Genomic DNA, 21972 nt, shown 5'->3' with positions numbered 1-21972 from the left:
TAAAAAAATAAAATGTCATGCAACCTCAGGGAGAAAAAAGAAAGATGCTCATGTTCCTATGTTAAGATTCTCTTTGGGCTGAAGTCCTTGCCGTAAAATAAGGTGCCCAGGGCATGATGTTGAAAGTGGAATCATTCTTGGTGATGAAATTGGGAGTAGTGAAGGTGAACTTTTCTATTTTTGGCTCTTCATAGGATCATAAAAAATTGCCGGTACCACCTTCATTATAAAAGTGTATGGGACTTGAAGTTTATTGCCCACCAATATATCCCTTCCAGAAATACACACAATAAACTCTTGTTGTGTGAAAAAGCTAACACCTCAATGATGGTATTTCCATTTTTAACAAGGTCTGTATTTTGATGAAATCCACTGATCTCAAAAGTGAAGTTCAGCAGCATTTTAGAGAGAAACATGGGGAATGACTGGAGAAAGAGATCATTCCCCATGTTCTTTGTTCTGCTTTTGTTTCCTGGAAGCTCACAACACGTTGGTTTAGTCTTCTGCATTAGGGAGCCACTAACACCTATTCCATCTCCCACTGTCTTTACATGAATGGCATGTTGGGCTCAAGGGATTATTTCCTTACAGAAACACCTCACCTGAGATTCTTGAACAGCATACCATAACCATCACTTCTGATATCTCCTCTTCAGCTCTGCACTGTTGAGGTGAAGCTAAACTGTTTCAGTCAATATTCTATGGGATTAGATGTGATCTGCTGAAGTGTGTATACTTGTGTATCTTTCTTGTTACCCCTTAATATTTGGAGCAGAGTAATTCATTGGGTGCCTTATTTGCTTGTCTCTGGATGCTCTAAATGCTGTGGACTTCTTATCTTCATCTGGGTCTGACTATGGGTTTTTTGTTCATGCTTTCTAAAGCAGGAGTTCTTAATGCAAACTCATGGGTGAGTGTGTATGCATGCATGGGCATGTGTGCATGTGTGTGTGTGTGTGTGTGTGAGAGAGAGAGAGAGAGAGAGAGAGAGAGAGAGAGAGAGAGAGAGGAAAAGAGAGAGAGAGAGAGAGAGAGAGAGAGAGAGAGAGAGAGAGAGAGAGAGAGAGAGAGATGGAACCTTTACACTGTCTAGTAAAGCCTACGGTCTCCTTAGAATGTCATTAAATAATTGAACAATTAGATGTTAGTGCAAATAGGGATGTATTTTTTTTCCTCTACAAGAACCTGAATAGATGCAGGTTAAGAACCCCTTAGAGTGATTTTTCAGACTATGCTTAACTCAATTGTCTACGTGCTTTGAGAATCTTTACCCAGCACTCAGTCTCTGTAGCAACCCAAGGCTTTCCTTAATTGATTTGGGCAATTTTATGACTTAACCATATTCCCTTCTCTCTTCCTTCCTTCCTTTCCTTTCTCTTTATTTTTCTTTCTCTTCCTTCCTTTTTTCCTTTCTCTTTCTCCCTCCATCCCTTCCTAATTCCCTCCCTCTCTTCCTTTTCTCTGTCTTCCTCTCTTGATGCCCTTTTGTAACATCATTGATATTTAAATAAATAACATTTGATATAACAAAATGTTATTCTGTGTGGATTGGTGTCTTGGGTGTCATATTTTTGAAATATTCCTAAGATTGCAGGCTGAATATATGTATTCTAGAATTAGATGACTCAGGTTGCATAGCAGTCTTTTGCAAACTTTAACTGATATGGTTAAGTACTATGTATATGCTGTATTTCATTAAGTACAGAATCTACTAATGTTTCATAAAGTGAAGATCATAGAAAACAAATGAAATGGGAATCAGTAAGTGTAAATATAAATTTCCATATTGATTTATTGTTGTTCCTCGTATGTAAGAAACTGTACAACTTACACTGCGTTAAACTGTAAAATGGATTAAAATGTGTACAAAAAAACACATTCTTAGAAAAAGGATATATGCAAATAGTACAAACCTGGGGGGAGGCAGTAAAAAGCAAAAAAAAAAAATTCTTCAATTCAGTGTGCAAACATTTTATAAAAATAGAAACACTAACTCTACAGGTAGCATTTCCTGATAAATTATTTAAATAGCATATCTACACAATATGAGATATCTATTCCAATGGCAATGAGAAAAATAATTTATAAAAATAAAGCAATGGTATACAGGATGACAGAAAAACACAACAACATTAGAAATTGAATTTAACATTTCGATGCCATTTTCGTACAGGGAATACATTTTTTTCTGCAAAGTTTCTTTTTTATACTATATACAACATTGAATGTTTTTAGTACTACAGTAGCTTTAAAAGTTTGTTAGACATTAAAACTCTTTCTACTTGAAGGTTCTTATCTCAGTCACACAACAAATGAGGTAATATTTGTACATAAGTTTCACCTTTGTCATTTTTTTTTCTCTTTTGGAAAAATGAAAGGTAACAGGTATACATGGTTTTCCCTCTCTCTGGCACTGGACACAAGAGATTGGGATAGACAGTATGTAAAGGCCTCTTGGCATTCTTAGTCATCTGAAAGTCAACCCACTACTCTACAGCCAACCAAATTGCCCAAAGACAAAGACAAAAACAAAAACAGACCAGAGAAACCAAACACTCACACTCACTAACTGAAAGAACACCCCCACTCACTGCTTCTCCTTGAGCCACATTCTTAGGGGACATTTACTCTCTTGTAGTTGATAGATCTCAACTATCTGATCCAAACACTTTCAAAACTAAACCTAAATTCAAGGTAGAACAGAGTTAATAAATAATCTGTATTTACAATCTTACAGTCATGAAGACTCGTAACAATGATCATATGGATAGTCTCTACGCTTCTTCCTTGTTTCTTGAATAGTCCTTCAGTCATAGGTCATCCAGGAGAGGTAAAAAATAAATATGTTACATTTTAAGGTTTTTTAAAAAATCTACAGTCCAAGAAAGAGAGTTATAAAAGTCCATGACATTGATTAAAAAAGATAAAAAGGAATGTCTTATTTAGGTTGCTAATAATTTTTGTGCCTTTCTAACCATAAAATATAAGCACAGTTGCCTATTCCTTGGAGGACAACCCAAGTGCTCACTGAGATGGTAGGTCTTCCTACTTTTTTTTTTTTTTTGCTACATCTGCAAAAGCTACATCTGGAATAAAAGAAATCATCTTTATTTAACCAATTAATAGCAGGGAGGCATTGCCTTCCACCAGTTAATCGTGATTGCCAATTTGGGCCATTAAAGATGATGGTGCTAGGGAGGGCTGGGAATCCAGTGTGCCAATTCTTCCCTCCCTCCCCTTCCATTTAAGTGTCTGTTGGTAAGGATTAACCAGCTAACACTGATGGACAGTATCCTGAAGTCCAGTAATAGGTGTTTTTTTTTTCATTCACCTTAAAAAATACACACAAACAAGCAAAAACCAAACAATTCAGTACCAAACGTGTAACAGTTCCTCCTTGCTTTCTCCAGACATGTTACGTGGATCTACCTGCCTCCCTCCACCCCTAGAAACATTCTTCCATCCCACCTCATCCATTTTTAAAAGAGGGTGAGTTAGGGGACTTTCTTTTTTTGCTATTCCCACAGTTGATCTGCCCCTCACATTCATGAAAATGCTTTTGATGTAATTCACAGCTCATCCAGAGATGTCCTCATTACAAAATGCTGTTTCACAAGGGCTGCCAGTTGCAGAGGCAGCATAATTCCCCTGTAATCAACAGCATAGCCAACATCTTTCTGACTGAAGCAAGCAGATGCTTTTTCTTCTTCAATTGTAGACTAAAAGTAATCCTTTATAGCCTTGAAAGATGTCTTCTTGTTCCATAGAGGCTGAGTGCCGAGTCTGTTTTTTAAGTTGCATTTTCATGAGGCAAGTCATATTTTAGAATCCACATTTAGTTAAGCAAAAGACAGGAGGGAGGAAAAGGATGATCCCAGGGGCTCTTAAAGTCCATTGTTTGAGAAGGTGCAACACAGCATTTTGAAAGTTCAGTCTATTGAGCAACAGTTTGGTGATTAGGAATCTGTAGAAAGAAACAATAAATACAGTTGAGCTCATAAAAAAAACATTACAATTTCACTATCAGATACCAATCTAGCAGGCTGTATGACTTTGTTGCTTTTATGACAAAAATTATAAGCAGAATTCAAGATTATTAATTATTTCTATTTAAATTCATTAATTGCCAATGATGCTAGCCATCATAGGATCAAATGAGAGCTGGAAAGGACCTTAGAGGCTATTTACTCCAACTCCCTAATTATTCAGATGAAGAAATTGAGTCCCAGAGAGGTTGAGTGACTTGCTCAACATCACACAAGTAGCTACTGATAAGAGTGGGATTTGAACCCAGGGCCTTGAAACAGTGCTCTATATCACACATTTTAGCAACTGGAGTTTAGCAACTAGAGCTGTGCTGCAGGCTCTGTAATCTTTGGCAATATCCTTTCCAAATCCCATTCCAATGTCTTATTACTCTTTAGACCTCATTTGTGAACTAAGTCAGTCAACCTTTTATAATCTGCTGTCACTGACTCGAACAGTTGGTTTGCACAAATGGAAAGAATTTCTAGGACAATTCTGGGCACTCAGTAAGTGCTTAGAAAATAATTGAAGGAGCAAAAGAGAAGATACAAAAGTCTTTGGTGAGTCTGAAAATTAGTTTAACCAACAAATGACCATGTATCCTTCCTCTTTTCATGTGAGGGAAGATGCCATGAAAAATGAGCTTTAGATTATTTTGAGTTGTTAGAAAGCCTCCTTAATTGTATATTCATCACTGGGAATCTGGGATAATTTGGAAAGGGACTTGGCTGAAGTAAATACTGAACTATGGAGTATTTATTTTTTAAAAATCTGTCAACACTTTAGGGAAAATTTCAGGGGGCATTTCATTTAACATTAGTTTCTTTACTTGGAAGTTAAATAACTGTTATTTCTCTTGAAGAATAAGCACAGGCACTAGGATTTTGATGTCATTGGTAAAGGGAACTTCTGGCTGAACATCATAGTCTTAGCGAATCTCCCAGGACAGTGAGAGTTTAAGTAATAAAGTCCAACAACCAGTCTGTATCAGAGATGGGACTCGAACCCAGCCTGCAGTTCTTTGTTTCTAGGTCAGTTCTGTATCCACTAAGCAAAGCAATCTCTTATTTCTTTTAAAAATAGTTTCTACTTCTGGTTTTTTACTGATTCACGTCGTCCTTCCTCCAGTTAGTCTCAGTGAGATTTGACTATACTTGGATTGATCTATTAGCCTTACCTCTGCATTCATATTTAAGATCAGAGAAGAACACCATTTCTTGAGAGAAGACAAATAATCCTAATCTTCCACCAGCATAGGTCTTGTCATAGATGGGTCCTGAGTCAGCCATTATTTTCTTTCCTTCATACATCACCACTCTAAAAAAAAAGAAGTAGTATAAATTACTTAAGTCATTGTCCCACCCTCTTCTCTTCACCAAACTACTTTGGAAGAATATTGATCTATGACCAATTTGTTAATACAATTACCTGATGAAGCCAGTTTTGGGTCTATGGCTAAGACGCCATCTGTAGGCAGTGAAATCTTTCCAGCCAATGTGACGAGGGTCATGCCACAGGGTTCTGACCTGAAGGAAAAAAAATAATAAAAAGTTTAGTCAACTATGCTAAAAAACAAAACAAAACAAAACAAAAAAACTATACTTCATAAGAAATAAATTCCTAAAGTTACTGAGGAGCTCTAAATAGCAGTGTGATGAAGAGGAGACTTTTCACACTCTTCCCAATCTGATGTGCATTCCTGCAAGCATATCTAAAATGTAGCTATTAACTCCAACACAGCAGAGATGCTCTATCTTTGAGGAAGAGGAAGAATAGAAGCCCTCCTATTCTTAGAGGTTCAAAACTTTTTTATCCTTTAAGGGGAACTTCCTAGGCCTGGTATGTTTCCTGCACAAACCATTATACTAAAAGCTGGGTTCAAAGTCAGTGTGACTAGCAGCTATTGAAGCTTCTGGGGATATCGACTTCTTTTTCTGGGGGCGGGGGGGGGGGCAGGCAGTGGGGGTTAAACGACTTGCCCAGGGTCACATGGCTAGTAAGTGTCAAGTGTCTGAGGCCAGATTTGAACTCAGGTACTCCTGAATCCAGGGCCGGTGCTTTAACCACTGTGCCATCTAGCTGCCCCCTTAGGGATATTGACTTCTAAAACTTTCATGTTAATAGAGTCATTCAAAGAATAGCATCCCTAGTGCTAATGATCTTCCCCATGTCTCCTTATGCTAATACCTAACACGGTTGTGGCTTACCTGCCCAGGGGTGTTTCCTGTGTGCCACAGAGCATTCCTCAGATGCTCCCCTGGCCCTGTGGTTGAGTTGACCACTTTGACAGAAAGGCCTGCATAGCCCTGAGCTATGGTGGGAGTGCTGTCCCAATAGGACTGGGTGAGCTGTTTCCACATCACAACATAGAAGCGGCTGCTGGATTGGTAGCCAAACACAAAGCCAGCATAGTCATCATCTCTTTCAGTGTTGATGAAGAAGGTACCACTGAAGTCCACAGCATTAAATTCATCAAAGCCTGAAAGAAGAGATATTTCAGGTTGACCAACAGTCCTTGGTTGGGTCTCTGTTAGAATTCTCAGATGTTTTTAGGACCCCCTTAAGATCTAAAGGAATTTTAGCCAACCAACAGGTTTTACATCTGATTTCTTCATCAGGCCCTTTTTTTTTTTTTTGGAGCAATGAGGGTTAAGTGACTTGCCCAGGGTCACACAGCTAGTAAGGGTCAAGTGCCTGAGTCCGGATTTGAATTTAGGTCCTCCTGAATCCAGGGCCGGTGCTTTATCTACTTCACCACCTAGTTGCCCCTCATCAGGCCCTTGTTTTAAGAAAATTATACTCACCTATAGCAAGGCCAGGATCACAATTCACAGTCTGGACCAGCTCTTTACCCTGGTGACGCACAACCCAGTTGGGATCATTCTGGGATGTCCCCTTGGGGTCCAGAGGGATCATCTGGAATCGTCGGAAATCAGTCTCACTGATATCATAGTTCTCTGGGCAGATATCATCAATGTCTGGCACACTGTCGTGGTCAAAATCATCTTTGCAGGCATCTCCCCGTCCATCACCTGAAGTAAAAAAGATAAGATCACAGGGATGATTCAGAAGCATTAGCATGACTACTGTCAGAAATCAAAACCCTACCTCTTTATAGATTCATTTGCCTGGGAAAATTGGGTAGGAGGCAAAAAGTTCAATACTGCACCCAAACTGTCATTAGTAAGAAGAATCTCTAAGTCCTCATTCTGATAAATTTATTTACCAGTATCATATCACGCTACTTAAGATACAATATAAAGTTTTTTTTAAAGGGCCAAATATTTCCAGGGCAGATATAATGGAATCCCTTTTATAATCCTGGGGCCAGAGAATATTCCAAAGGCCTGCCTCACAGGATAATAGTATTTTCCCCATTTGTTTACTGCTATATATTTCAGTTGTGTTTTTGTTTGCCTTAAACATGTATGCTCACGTCAGAAAAGTACCCTTGTGAAATTGTAGATGAGATCACTCACCATCAGAGTCTTTCTGGTCAGGATTGGGCACCAGTCTGCAGTTGTCTCTGTCATCAGGGACACCGTCATTGTCATCATCATGGTCACAAGCGTCCCCTTTGCCATCTTTGTCATGATCGGCTTGATTGGCATTGGGCACATAGGGGCAGTTGTCCAGATTGTTCTGGTGGCCATCTTCATCAATATCCTGATTGTTGTCACATGTGTCACCAATACGGTCAGAGTCAGAGTCCAACTGGAAAAGGAAAGGAGGAAAAAGAAAAATGGAAGAATTAATGACAATTCACCCCGCAGATGTTTACTAAGTATATATTATATTGGCAACATACTAGGCCTTCAAAGAACCTACAGTCTGTCATCAGTGGTTTATTTTACACCATGGTGAGAATCCCTGTGTTTGCATTGCTATTACTTAATTGAATTGTCAGAGTTTCCTTAGGATCCTGCAAAGATTCTACTAATGTACCTGAGGCTATTAATCCTGGCTTGTTTTGTTTTTCCTTCTTTAAAGTATTTCACAAGTCTTTATCTGCAGTAGAGCTAAAGTATTAGGTATTTGGTAGGTGGGGCAGGACTTTCTCCTTAATCTAGCAAAGATCAAACCTTCCTATTTTTGTTGAAGCTGTTTTCTCCACTGCCAATAAAAAGAAAAATAGCAACCCTTTAAAATGTACATTGCATTTTTTTTCTTCCTTTGATATTCATCCTTAAAGAGTTAATTTATGATTATAACAGCAAGAAAGAAATGCTCTAAAATTTTGGACCTGCTCTGGCTAAAACCTGTTCCCAGCATTAGGCTGGGTAAAGTAGGATTTGTAATATCGAATTCATGGTAAAGTAAACAACTGATTTCTTCAAACCTGATTACTGTTTTCACCTTATTTATCTTCCCAAAGCCAAATTCCAGACCTAATTCAGGGCATAGCCTTTCCTCAATGGTCTTATTTTCATGTGTATTTAATGACACATTGTTCTAGAGCTACCAAAGCCAAATCTCCTGCTTCATCATAAAGCAAACATTTGTATATTTTTGTGTCCAAAGATGAACAGAAAATCAAATATGCCAGGATCATTAGGTCCCAGGAAGAAAATTAAATAAAAATATTATAAACAAGATTAAATACACATGTCCCCTACATCAGATAACCTGGGGAGATCTGCATGAGCTCAGATCTTCAGTACTATGTTTATCAAAGATTTGCAATTGCCTATGAGACCCTAGTGAATTATGATAATAGGGTTATAGAAACTCTAATAATGTGCATTCATGGCATTGTTTAAGGTTTAGAAAGCAGTCATTGGAAGATATATTTTTTAAAGACACCTACCTGATCTGGATTATGTTCTAGTGGGCAGTTGTCACATTGGTCACCAACGCCATCCATATCAGTATCCCTTTGGTCGACATTATATACATATTGGCAGTTGTCTCTCTCATTCAGAATACCTGCAGAAAGGAGTAAGGGAGGAAAGATTCCCTTAAACAGATAAGCTTTTGATACCCTGGCCTAAGACCTCCAATTTAAACTGAATATTACTAGTCAAGACTGAAGATGATAACCAAAGATATGATTGCTCAGTATATTGCCAGGCTTATCAATTAGGACCTCTTACCATCTCCATCAATGTCTGCAGCACAGGCATCTCCTTCTCCATTGTTATCAGTATCTGCTTGATCTGGATTGTGGTTATAGGGACAGTTGTCACAGCGGTCACCAACATCATCTCTATCGTAGTCATACTGAGCTGGGTTATAATGGAATGGGCAGTTGTCCTGAACAGGAGAGAGGATTCAGAAATGTTAGCATATTAACAATGAAAACCACATCAACTCTCCAGTAATAGGTAACAGTGTAATATACTTCAAAGTACAACTATATACAATTTGCAACCTAGTTACTTAATGGATACTCTAGGTAACAAGCATTATTAATCACTAGCTATATATACCAGGCACCATACTAGGGGCTGGCTAAGTACCTAGAATTAAAATTCACAGCACAAAATAACAAGAGCCATGAAATTATGAATGGAAATGAATTCCCATTTATATTATAGATCACTGTGATTGAAGAAAAGACTCTTGCAGCATTATTGTCTCATTTCCTCTGACACCACCACCTCATATCCCCAAAGTAAGCCTACTATATAATTTAGGAATGCCATTAATAGAGACCATATGGGAGAAGGCTTATAGAAATGTGAGAATAGCTTTTAATCAACTCTAACCTAGAGGATGTAGCATCTGGAGATGCTCAGGAGAAAAAGATTTGCAGACAACTTAATTTTAAAGGCTCATCTGGCTTCCAAGCTCTTTAAATCTCCTCCCCTAAATATTTTTCAGCTATGAAATATGCTAACAGCACACTTTTTTGATAACCCTGCAATTGTCTTTAATTTTAAGGAGCTCCAGGCTACTAGGCAGCTGCTAAATGGAAAAGATGAAAGGAGAAATGGGAAACACGTTTAGTCCTTTACCCTGTCATCTGGGATTTTATCATTGTCATCATCATTATCACAGGCATCACCAATTCCATCTTTATCATAGTCTTCCTGGCCAGAGTTGGGAAGGTTAGGGCAATTATCCTAGAGGAAGAGAAAAAACAACAACACCCTTGTTACAACCCAAATTTTAATTCTCTTTATTCACCTTCCTTAAACACTGTGGCTTAAATAGCCAAATAGGCTAAATAGAACACACTAGGGATGCAACTTGTACAGGCAGGCAGGCTGATTCCTGGGGCCATAGAGGAGGTATTTGTACTGTGGTTACAGGCTTGATAGTTTTTGCATGTTCTAAGTATGAGTCAACCTCTCCAGTTGGTATTGTCTTGTACCACTTCTGACAACAATTAACTATGATATGTAACCCTCAAACGGATGGCTTCCAATGAGTGTTGTCAGTACTTTTAGTGATTTTTAATCTCTCTCATTAGATAGATTAGATTAGATCTTATACAATTCTCATTTTCAAAGTTGGAGCTCCATACAGCTCCTTAAAAAAATAAAACCAAAAACTATTGCATCAAATTCTTCACAAAATGGAATGATGGAAGGCCCAACTTACTTTTTTGCAGTGATAAGTTGCATTGGCAACACAGACAAGGTTCTCATTGGGCCAGCCATCCAAGTCAGTGTCTTCCCCACAGATGATACCATTGCCAGCATAGCCTGGCTTGCACTCGCAGCGGAACATGGGGTCACTGTAATGTCCCAAGTAATTGCATTTGGCATTCTTATTGCAGTCGTGAGTTCCATCTGTGCAGGGATTGCGGGGCTTGCACACCTGCAAATGCAGACCATCATATGATTAAAACCACTGTAAAAGAGCTTCCCAGCACCCCTTCAAAAGCAGAAGAGGAAGATTAAGAATCTTCTTATCTCCTAAAGTTAGGGAGATGCTTCATATGAAGTCATTCTGGTTGCCTTCTCCCTCTCATTCCTACTCCCAAGGGTATCCAAAATTACTGTCGAAAAAATGAATGGACATTTGTCTTTCTTGAAACTTTCATCTCCTTGGTGGGCTAAGAATCTGTCAATCTAAATCCTCACTTGTAAATTTTTAAAAAAATTATAAAAGTATTTTATTATTTTCCAGTTACATATAGAGATAGTTTTCAACATTTGTTTTTATAAGATTTATAGTTTCAAATTTTTTTCCTCCCTCCTCTCCTTTCCCCCGCCCCAAGACAGCAAGTAATCTGATATAGGTTATATATGTACAAAAACATTAAACATAATTCTGCATTTCACTTATAAATGAATTCTGCCATTAACATTAGCAAGATTTTCAGATACTATGAAGTGTTTCCTTTTGTTCTTCAATGCTCATGCCCATCAGATCCCTAGCAGGATTTGTCACTACCCCTCCAGATTATGTTTCCATAATTAATGTGACCACAATGCAAAGTATCTAGCTTTTTTTTCTTCCAGAGTGCTTAATATTATAGAACTTCTCCCTTTACTTGCTTTAGCAAGAAACACAAGAGAGTGGCAGCATAGTATCCTGGGAAGTTCTCTGGATTTGTAATCAGAGGACCTGCCATGTACTACCTTTGTGACCAAACTTGGGCATATTACTCAACCTTGGGCTGAGAGACGCCCAGTAAAGAGACGGGACTAGATGACCTGAGATCCTTTGTAGCTCTAAATCTAGGATTCTATGGACTTCTCTCCCTGTGCCAGACATATATGCTACTGTACCTGTTTATTAGCAGTGGCATGCTCAACACCCCGTCCGAAAGGCTGAGATCCTGTGAAACGTGGTGGACAGGGCAGACAGTTATAGCCAGGGTCAGTGTTCTCACACCTGTGCACTCCATTATGGTTAAAGCAGGCATCGGGGACCTCTTGGCACTGTGGGAAGAAGAAGAAACAACAAAGGGTTATCCTGATGTTAAGACGTTTACATCTTTAACAGGGAATCACGAACAAGAGCATTGCTTATTTAAAGGCTAGAATCTGGACATGCTTGCTGCTAAGAACCATTAATTACTTACCTCATCAACATCTTTGCACTGGATTCCATTTCCAGTGTAGCCAGCTGGACAGGCACCACATGTCCAAGAGCCATCAGGGTAGCTGGTACATTTGGCACCAGCAAAGCAAGGATTTGACAAGCATCCATCTGGGACAAGAAGAAAAAAGCCAGGTAAGATTTAGAGCTAAGCTACTGTTGCTGCTGGGAAAGCATGCCAACAAAAAATTATAGAGGAAGACATTTTTGCCTCTCTGCCCATTGATGATGTTCAGAGATTATGTTGTCTAATTGCATTTCAGAACATGAAGACCCCTGTGAATAGGGAGGTTTTAACTACCTCATTTGCTGACTGCAAGTATGTAATGAAATGGAAACCTACTCAGTGCAGCTGTCTTGTGGTTTGCAACAAAAGAGTTGCAAAAAGATTCACTTACCAATGGGACAGTCTTGCTTGTTACAGATTTGGCTTCCAGTTGCATCACCCACACAATCCTTGCCTCCATATTGGGGTTTGGGATTATTGCAGAGCCTGCTACGTTTCTGCAGGCCTCCTCCACAGGTAACAGAACAGATATCCCATGGTGACCAAGGTCCCCAACCTCCATTGACTGCAGGAAAAGAAGTAAGGTTAATCTATGGAAAATTCCTTTGAAAACTTGGAATAGTCTCTTAGGATAGAAAGTTTTGCTAATCAAACACATGGTGGGTATGTTTGTTATGGAACCCAATTTCAAATAATCAATTTTCTTGCTGTTGAAGTTAAAAGTAAGAGACTAAATATATAGGGTTTTGTTTCTATTTTTTAAGGATGTATCTTTTGACCAGTGATCCACTGAATGACCAACAACACATGTCAGAATCCAGCGGAGTCACAGCTGTTGGACCAGGCCTCTGCTTTTTATTAATTACTACACTTACTTGGGCAGGCCTCTTTCTGGCAGGCCTTGGTTTCTCTTGCTTCTCCTTCACATGGCTTTCCATTCATCTGGGGGCTGGGAGAGTTGCAAAGTCGAATCCTGGTGATCTCACCACTACCACAGGTCACAGAGCAAGATGACCATGGAGACCAGTGGCTCCAGCCTCCATCCTGTTTGACTAAAGTGAATTGTTGATTGTCACTGACAGTATCAGGTTGGAACCCTTTTGAAAAGACAAGGGCTCCTATCCCTTTTCAGATGTCACCAGCAACCTTCCTAGGACACAACAGCAGCTCTATGCTTGACACTGAAATCAACCTGAGCTACTGATGAGGATGGTGATGATAATAATAATACTAATAACTAGCATGTATATAGCATTTTAAGGTTTTAAAAACTTTCTTTACATATTATCTCATATGATCTTCATAACAACCCTGTGAAGTAGGTCCCACTTTACAAATGAGGAAATTGAGAAGGAGAGGGATGAACTGACCTGCCCAGATTGCATAGCAAGTAAGTAGAAGAATCAAGATTAGAATTTAGGTCTTCCTGACTCCAACCACTATGCTACCTGACCTATCCCAGAAGACAGAGAGGACACATGGAACAGTCCTTTGGGGGCTATCATAATGCCATTCCTATGTTGCATGGTAAACATTACTATTGATTCACCACCCTCCCAAACCAAGAAGATACTTACATCTCTTGTCGCACTCCTGAATATGACAAGTACGAGTCTGGACAGAGGAGCCTTCACATCGGTTGTTGAGGCTATCACAAGAACGGCCTCTCTGCTGAATCCCATTGCCACAGGTCACTGAACAGGACGTCCACTCAGACCATGGGGACCAGCCATCATCTGCAGAATCACTGGCTGTAAGGGGAACAGAAGACCATTGAGAACATGAATGGGAAACAAAACAAAGCCATTCCTGTTTCAACCCTGGAGCCTAGACTTTCCCTCCATCCAAGTGTGTGGCTGAATTTTATTTCCTTGGTTAACAGCTATGGGAGTACGTTAGGCCACCGTATGTAGCACACTGGAATCCTTCAGTGCTTCTCTTTGGCTGGATTTCCCCAGCCTTCCCTCAGTCTCTGTTCTCAGATTCATTGCCACCACCTTTCTCCCCTTAGCTTTTTAACTGGGTTTAATTTCAACAGTTGAAGATGTTTGGATGAGAATTTCTAGTCCCTTGGGTCCCAAGAATCACAGAGGGCAGCTTAGTCTGAGTCACTTCTTGTATTTAGAGGAGCCACAGGCAGTGTGCCCCACAGATCATCATGAAAGTAGCCTGGCTGCTATTGGCTCTGATTCCAACTAGGTCATGAGGTTAATCAATGTGTTGATCCTTCCCCCCTGGCTTTGTGGGCTCTCCCTCCAGTGGCTTTCACAAGAGGATAATGTTTGTTTTTCATCTGTACAGGCACCATGGCTACAATCAACTCTAGCTGTCCTGGGCCTTAGACATGGAGAACTTGTTTTCATTTTGCTGTCTTATCAGTTGGAAGTTACTCCTGGCAATCCTTAATTCAGGTTTGGAGCTCAGTCCCCAGTTCACATGTAAGCAGTGAGGAAAAAAATGAAAGAAAAATCACCCAAATATACAAATCATAACTTTCATGCCAGGATTGCTAAAAAAGAATCCTAAAATGGGGCTGATCATTCTGAGTTGGAGCCAGGAACTTTTTTTTGTGTGTAACAAATAAATGTTTTCCTATTTATTTTCCTCCTCTTTAGGCAAAAAGTAAAAAGAGTGATGAATCATTTGAATGATTTGTATCGATTCCATTCAACGTTGGCCTTGAAAAGTGATTCATTTGTACTGGCTACAAAAGCCAAATGTCAGGGCCAGGGGTTTCAACTTGTTTTGTTTTGTGTGTTTGTTTTTTTTTTTTTTTGAGTGCCATGAATAGCTACTATTTATTCAGACAGATCTTCCACCTCTATAGTTCTTAGAATTTCATAGCTGTGGTGGATAATATATTTAAGTCAGGAAGCTAGGTGGCACAACAGAATGCCAGCCCTGGAGTCAGGGAACACCTGAGTTTGAGTTATGTTGCAGGCACTTGTTAGCTTTGTGACTCTAGGCAGGTCACTTAAACTCACTGACCCTGTTTGCTCATAAAATGGGAATAATAATAGCACTAACTTAACAGATTGTTGTAAGGATCAAATGAAAAAATTAGAAGTAAAGCACTTTGCACACCTTAATGTGCTTTGCAAAGCTAAAAGTACTATACAAAGATAGTTGTGATTATTATTATTCAAATGCAAGTAGTTTCAATTCCAGTATGGGCATCACAAATCCATCTCCCTCATCTAGGGGATGATAAGGACAAACTAACTAAGAAGGGGCTCTGATTACAGTTGACAGTGCTCTCTTATCCATCCCCACTTTCATAAGTTCAGACCCCTGGAATCAATAGCCTGCCCGATCTCTGCTATCTGGGCAGTACTCAGATTTCTGACTTAACTGTGATTGAGTTTTTTGCATCACAGTGAAAGCAAGTTGTCAGCTAATCAGCCAGGACATTCCTGGACAGAGAAACATGGTACATGCATGTGATTGAGACCAGGATGGCACTGCTACATTCTGATGTCCTGTATGTATGTGGGGCTGTCCTAATCACTGCAGAAGAGCCATTTAAAGAACTCACGCCAGCAACGTGGGCAGCATTCTCCATCGGGAATTGTGGCGTTAGAACAGGGCATGAGGGGGCAGGACACTTTTTTGCACATGGTCACTGAGTTCTGCAGAGAAAGAAAGGGAGAAAAGGATTACTAAGCATATTGCAACCAGAAATCCACATGCTATGATACTTCCAGTTCTACTGAATTTGGTCAGGACTGTAAACTCTTAACTGGACTGGATCCCACAGAGAAGTTGGCTCCTTGCTAGATTTGCAACTGCCACAATAGTAAAGGCAGTCCCAGTGAGTTGTCACTCAGCCCTCTAGAGTTTGCTCTTAATTGCTTGTCAGCCAAGGGTGGAAGTGTTATGGCATGCAGAAGTTATCCAAGGGGAACCACCAAACACATGAGTCATATTCTACTGTTTTGTTGCAAAACAGAGCTCAGTGAAAGCTTTTTAAGAAAATAAAGGATCTATAAGCAAGATTTTTTTTTTGGTCATCTGTTGCTCTGATTTGGAATTGATTAGATGGGAACGGAATGGGAAATCAGTGGATCTGAGTCCCAAATTCAGAGACCCACAGAGTTGTACTTAAGAAGGAACTTTGATCCCTGAGCCAGAAAACCCCAAACATTCCCCTGTCACATGCCTGAAAGTGGCTCAAAGTGAAACACACACTCTGGGAAGTGCGTTTCAGTGAGTCAGGTAAACAGCTCTACCCTGATAGAATGCCAACTGGAGTGATTTGAGCAACAATCAGTGCTCTATTAAGAGAACCACAGTGTCATACCTGAATACAAATCAGGACTTTAAAAAAGAGAGAGAGAGAGGAATGTTCTAACAGGGTTCCACTTACTTGATATTCAACACTTAGTCTTTGATTTCTAAACTAAAGTGGCCAAATTATCCAGTTGTCTCGGTAGATTTGTACTCTCAAATACTCAGCCTAAGGTGTAATTAAGAGAGGGTTTTCAAAGTATTTCAAGAAAATGTGTATGGATGCCATGATTAAAATTTTAAGCCACTTTGGGGATCAGGCTACTGAATATTAAGAGAGAACTTGTGCGGGTACTTCCCCAGGGACTTCAGCCTGACAAATATACCACTAGTTATTTGGAAATGGCTCAAGTCTCTTTACCTGACAATGGCATTCGGTGCAACTATCAATAGTCCACATTTCATTATTATTATATTTAACTCCATTGTAAGTGCATCCAGGGTACGACTTCATTACATTTGACAGTAGCTCATTTTCTTCAGTCTACGAGGGATTGAAAAACAAACAGTATTATTATCTAGCTTATATTTTCAACAATTCAAGACCATCCATTTGGGAGGCTCATGGAAACAGCTCCTTGAGAATAACTGTTGTCACTTACCACCTTGCGGACGCTGTCTTGCAATGTAGTCACTATGGTCCGAAGTCCCTTAAGCTCCAAGAACATGCTGGCCAGCTCATCACAGGAGAAGCCACAGATTGCCTGAAGGTCCTTGGTCTTGTGGCCAATGTAGTTAGTTCGAATGGCAGGACTGGAGCCATTTACTGGGTTGTCAAGTGTGATGATTTGATTGGTGGCTACCAAGAAACAAAGGAAAAGGAGATGACAGGGCATCCCAAATGGCCATGTGTGCTAGTCCCTATAGTGCCAGCTTATCAAGATGCCATTTTATGAGGGTGAATATTGCCTCTGGGTCATTTTTACACTTTTCCAAGACGGCACAATCAGTTTATACATTCCAAACATGTCTCATCTGCTCTAAGTGATTTTTCTTGTTGCTATTTTTGTTCCTAATTTTTTGCCCTCTTCCCTTCCTGTTCCCCAGTTAAAAAAAAAAGAGCAAACTTACAGCTTGAACATCCTTTATTCCTTAGGATGTCCTCTGGTGTGGTTCCAAAGACAAACCTCACATTTTGCAGCACCCCCTAGTGGCAGAGGCAGAATGATGATTACTTGGGGCAAGCACTCATCATCACCCCAAAGTTCAAATTCATAAAGAAGCGTTGCAAGTCAAATGATCTTATCAACAAAACAGTTATTTTTCAAAATAAACATGCTGAATATATTGTGACAGAAATCCCAGCATCTCAACAGTGCCCTCTGCCAACATTTCTATGGCTGCCAGGTCTTTAGGATCTTTCAAAGAATTCAGCCCATTTAGGCATTCAGGAATTACAATCTGATAGTGAATACTGGGGAAGCTATGAAGCAAAGCAGGCAGTAGTACAGGCAAAAGTGTCAAAGGGTTAAACCTAGAGAAGCAGAGCCAAATCTGCTTAGATTTAAGAGGAGGGAGGAAGAAGCCACATAAAACCACCCCTCCTAACTCAACACTGTACCTGAGATTGAGTTACTTTATTAGCAGAAAAGGGAGCCAAGAGATATTTCTGTTACTACAAATGCTCCACTTTAAACTATTAGGCCAGACCTATTTGCAATATGCCTCTTATTATCTCAATGGGGAAAAACATAAAGAGATTCAAGTGAATCTGAGCAGACAAGGTAGAGAACTGCATGAGAATACTATTAAAAATTCATTCTTTAGCCTGCAATTTGAAATCATAATGTCTCCTTTACCCCTAAAACCTACAGGTGGTATCAACAATTTCTTGGGCAGAGTTAGACAGCTAGAAAATTCTAAAATTCTCTATAGATTAGGGAATTGGAGAAGAAATCTTACCTGAAAGTTATCATTGACATCTCCCTTAGCCACACGGAGCCTGGCACTGCCAGCCAGGTCCCTGGTGAAGATGCTTTCAATAGGGGCATCCAATTCAGCATTCTCCATCTTTTCACAGCCTACATACAACTGGGCCCGATCCTCCTGAACAAACAGGATGATACTCTTCCATTGGCCTGTGGCCAAGAGTGCCTCTTCCACTGATACCACTTGCTGCTTCCCCTGTACTGACATGCTCAGGTCTAGAGTGCCTGCTTTGCCATTGGAAACTAGACTGAAGATGTGGCCGGAATGATCCTTGTACTCCACAGTCAGAAGGGTGCCCCGGGTCTTCTTCATCTGCCTCAGGGAGGCCAGGAAGATAAAGCCCCTTTCTGCTCGGATTGCATCCACCAGGTCTTGGAACTTGTCATCTGGCATGGCGGGGATCCGATTGGCATCTTCGATTCGGAAAGCCGGGCTGGAGGGATCAGGACCCTTCACCAGACGTCGCCCAGAAGCCTTGTTGGCAGCACCAGGGAGATCGAAGAGGTCGAACACACTGTTGTCACTCCCAGACTCTATGGGAGCAGGAGCAGAATATGCAGTGAGTGGTAAGTAGGGTGTGCTAGACTTTAAGAGGGCCAAGCTCTCGGTTGCACCGCTTAAGGAAGTAGCCTTGTTGAATTAAATAGTAAAAGGCACAGGATGAAGTCCTGGCAGAAGAATAGGAGAGCATCTCGGAATTTCAGGGCTCTCACTCAAGAGAAAACACGAGACACTCAGCCTTGACAAGTATTGAGGATACCTCAGAGGCTGGGTAGCTATGTTTAATCTGGTTATTCGATATTCAGAGTTCTCATTCTTGTCTCTCATCACCTGCATTTTCTCTTTCCATTTTTTTCCCCCAGGAATACCTAGGGTACCTAGAAGCCCTACGAGAGCATTGCCTAAAATGGTCTAGAATTTGACGCCTCCCGATTTCAGCCTCTTCCCCTCCCCCTGCGGGCGGTGGCACGGACTCACCTGAGATCCTGTTGGTGCCACACACTTCCAGCAGCAGTAAGAGGACGAGCCCCCAGGCCAGCCCCATGATGGAGCTGTTTGTGTCTAGTACCCAAAGCCTGTGGCAGAGAGAGCACAGTCAGTGTCGGACAGTGAAGCTCTGAAGAGGGGAGGGGAAATGGCTACGGTCCCAGTTGTGGGGGGTTTGTGGTTGTGGGATATACAGATTTTCCTGTGCTCCCAAAGTTTGCTTGAGGGAGAAGCTCTAGGCAGTCCAGTCCAGAAGAAATGTTACAGAGTCGGACAGAAGTACTGAGAGTTGTAGGAGACATAAACCCTGGGAACACTTTCATGGAAGAACTTGGGGCAATGGATCCCTGTGATAGCTACACACAGAGGGAGGGAGACATAACTTTGAGAGGGAAGCGTAGCCTTTTCTTGGACGACTGTCAAACGACTGAAGAGACCCCACTTTTGAGTATGTTTTGGAGGTCAAGGGAATATTGAAACTTCCTTGTGGAGCTGGGGTTCTGAGTCCCAATGCCTCCTGTGGCATTGGGGAAACTCCTTGAGTTTCTCGGGGGGGTGTGGGGTGCACTTCTAGGGACCAGTGGAAGATAGCCGATAGGGGAGGGAGGAAGGAACTGAATGCTCTTGGGGCAGTTCCCGATGAATGGAATGAGTTCTTAAGGTTTGTTTGGTCCCTTCCCCCCCAAGTGGTAGGTGGGAGCGTACCGGTGAAATGATAAAGTTTGGTGAGAAATCCTTAAAAGGAACAGAGCTGGGTGCCCTGGGTCCCAATAGAGGCGGAAGGCGGCTATGATCTTACCTGTGTGGATAAAGGAACCGGCACGCTAGCGATCCTCCGCTACAGGGATGGGGCCAGGGTAGCGCACAGTCCCTGGATTATCTTCCTAGCGCAGCTTGTGCGCCTAAATCCTGGGAAGCAAGATCAGGTACCAGCTGGAGGAGCTCCTGGAGCAGTCCAAAGGAAGCAGAGGCGCAGAGTTTGGCCAGTGAGGCCGGTGGCAGAGATGAGCGGGTCGGGACAGGGAGAGCTTGGCAGGGTCCCTTTCAGCTAGTTAGCTGCTTGCCCCTGGTCCGGTGCAGTGGCTGGAGAAGCGGCTGAGTAGTGCTCCTTTAAAGGGTCGCGCACATTCCTGGGGACTCCCGCGAGCCAATCAGAGGCAGCCGGGCAGGAAGCGGGCGGGGGAGAGTCTGACTGGGTTGGCCCCCACTCCTCCCCGTCGTCCCCCCCCCCCTTCCTTGGCGGCCCATCCCCCCTCCTTCTTTCCTCCCTTCTCCCCGGGCTCCCGCGCCGGGGGCGGGCCAGGCTCACAACTTTCCAGCTAGAAAGTGAAGCCTGTGGTGTCTGGGGAGGAGGGAACAACACTAACTTCTCTGGGGAGTACATAGTTCATCTACTCTCTGCTCCCCTTGACTCACAGTTAATTACACACGGAATCTCCAATTCAAATCGGTTCAGTTCAACAAACATTTAATAAGCTCCTATAGTATACTAGACATACACTATAACTTTCCTCATAAGCTCAGGAGATCCAGGATTGCATCTCTCTTGCTTGACACCCTGACAGTCTCATTAGGAGCTGCCGGCTTTGTAACAGAACGCTGAAATCTAGAAAGGATTGGATTCAAAGGATCACAGATTTAGAACTGGAAGGAACCTTGGAAATGATCGAGTCCAAGTGCCCTCTTGCCCCTCAAGTACAGAAACTCAGATTCAAAGAGGTGAGGTCGCTTATCCAGTATCACAGAAGTAGTAAGTGGCAGAGCCAAAATTTGAACCCAGGCCTTTTGACTTAAAACATTTATTACCCTTTATTCCATACTACACGGCTTCGGGCTTCATGGGATGGGAACTGGGGGGGGGGAATAGGTGGGGAGGGGACAACAGGGACACTATCCCAGTAGGTGGCTTGGGCCATTTGGGAAGGAATGGATGACAGGACGATCTGGGACAGTTATTTAATCTGGGGTCTCTCTGTATCGTGATTCCTCCTGACTGTTCCCTTCTCCTCGAAGCACCTACACCTCTCATTTGTAGCCAAAGGTGTTTAGTGGAGCCCCCCTAAAACGAGGCGATGGATCCCAAGGCCTTGACTCCCAGGGCATCCCTTCCTATTTTCCTGCTAGTCCGGAGAGCCGTTCCCCGGCTCTCCCCTAAAGCTGAGCTGCTGAGAACTCGACTTGGAGTCCTCCCGCCTTCAATAGTTTGAGACAGCACTTCGGTCAGTTTCCACTTGGGGGCGGTAAGTGAACTCTTATTCAGAAATCGCAAGAGGACTTTTCCCTTTCTGGCCAGGAATGCTAAACCAAACTTTCACTTCTCTCCCCTTCTCTCCCCTTCCCTCCCCCCCACCCCCCCCCCGCCACCATCCCATCTCCCCCCGCCTCTGGAAACCAAAATTAAGTTGAATCTTGGAAAAAGTTTCTTTTGCCTACTCGTGCTTTAAAAACGTGACTCCTGTGTGGATAATGTGCAGAGCCACCTGGCTTGGGGAGTTAGCCCACATACACTAGGTGATAGATTGCCTTTTTCTGCCTGCTCTTACTATTTCCTTTTCCCTCCTTGAACGTTCCTTTCATTCTTGGGCCCCCGTAAACGGAGGTGCGCTGTGACATTTTTGTGGGACCACAAACGGGCGTTAGCATTGTTATTGCCTCATGTCTCTATCGGATGGAGACTGGTCTCCAAGAAACTGTCCCAAGCCAGCATGACTCCAGCGGTTTGGAATCCCATTCATCTCTTT

General features: G+C 41.8%; 1 protein-coding gene across 1 annotated transcript; it reads right to left on the bottom strand.

Annotated features, from left to right (window-relative positions):
• Positions 1–1785: 1785 nt before the first annotated feature.
• Positions 1786–20295, bottom strand: THBS1 (thrombospondin 1). Its single transcript, XM_043988883.1, has 22 exons — positions 20031–20295; positions 19223–19320; positions 18218–18777; positions 17387–17462; positions 16918–17114; positions 16677–16799; positions 15564–15657; positions 13606–13779; positions 12904–13080; positions 12420–12593; positions 12005–12132; positions 11709–11861; positions 10573–10791; positions 9984–10091; positions 9120–9279; positions 8834–8952; positions 7506–7740; positions 6831–7058; positions 6234–6505; positions 5455–5552; positions 5204–5343; positions 1786–3964 (listed from the first exon to the last, which is right to left on the bottom strand). Exons 2-22 carry the CDS (start codon positions 19287–19289, stop codon positions 3957–3959), a joined length of 3510 nt encoding a protein of 1169 aa, XP_043844818.1. The 5' UTR covers positions 19290–19320; positions 20031–20295; the 3' UTR covers positions 1786–3956.
• Positions 20296–21972: the final 1677 nt, after the last annotated feature.

The sequence above is a fragment of the Dromiciops gliroides genome, chromosome 2, assembly GCF_019393635.1.
Source record: "Dromiciops gliroides isolate mDroGli1 chromosome 2, mDroGli1.pri, whole genome shotgun sequence".
NCBI classification, from domain to species: domain Eukaryota; kingdom Metazoa; phylum Chordata; class Mammalia; order Microbiotheria; family Microbiotheriidae; genus Dromiciops; species Dromiciops gliroides.
Note: the sequence above shows the minus strand (reverse complement) of the source record. Positions and strands in the feature narration are given on the sequence as shown.

Bases quoted from the DNA above. Each gene is read 5' to 3' on its own strand.
- THBS1 (XM_043988883.1), bottom strand. From the start codon at position 19,289: ATGGGGCTGGCCTGGGGGCTCGTCCTCTTACTGCTGCTGGAAGTGTGT. The intron at 15,658-16,676 runs GTAAAGAGACTT...CTTTCTCTGCAG, and splicing joins GCACCGAATGCCATTGTCAG to AACTCAGTGACCATGTGCAA. The intron at 10,792-11,708 runs GTACAGTAGCAT...CTGCATTTGCAG, and splicing joins ATGCCACTGCTAATAAACAG to GTGTGCAAGCCCCGCAATCC.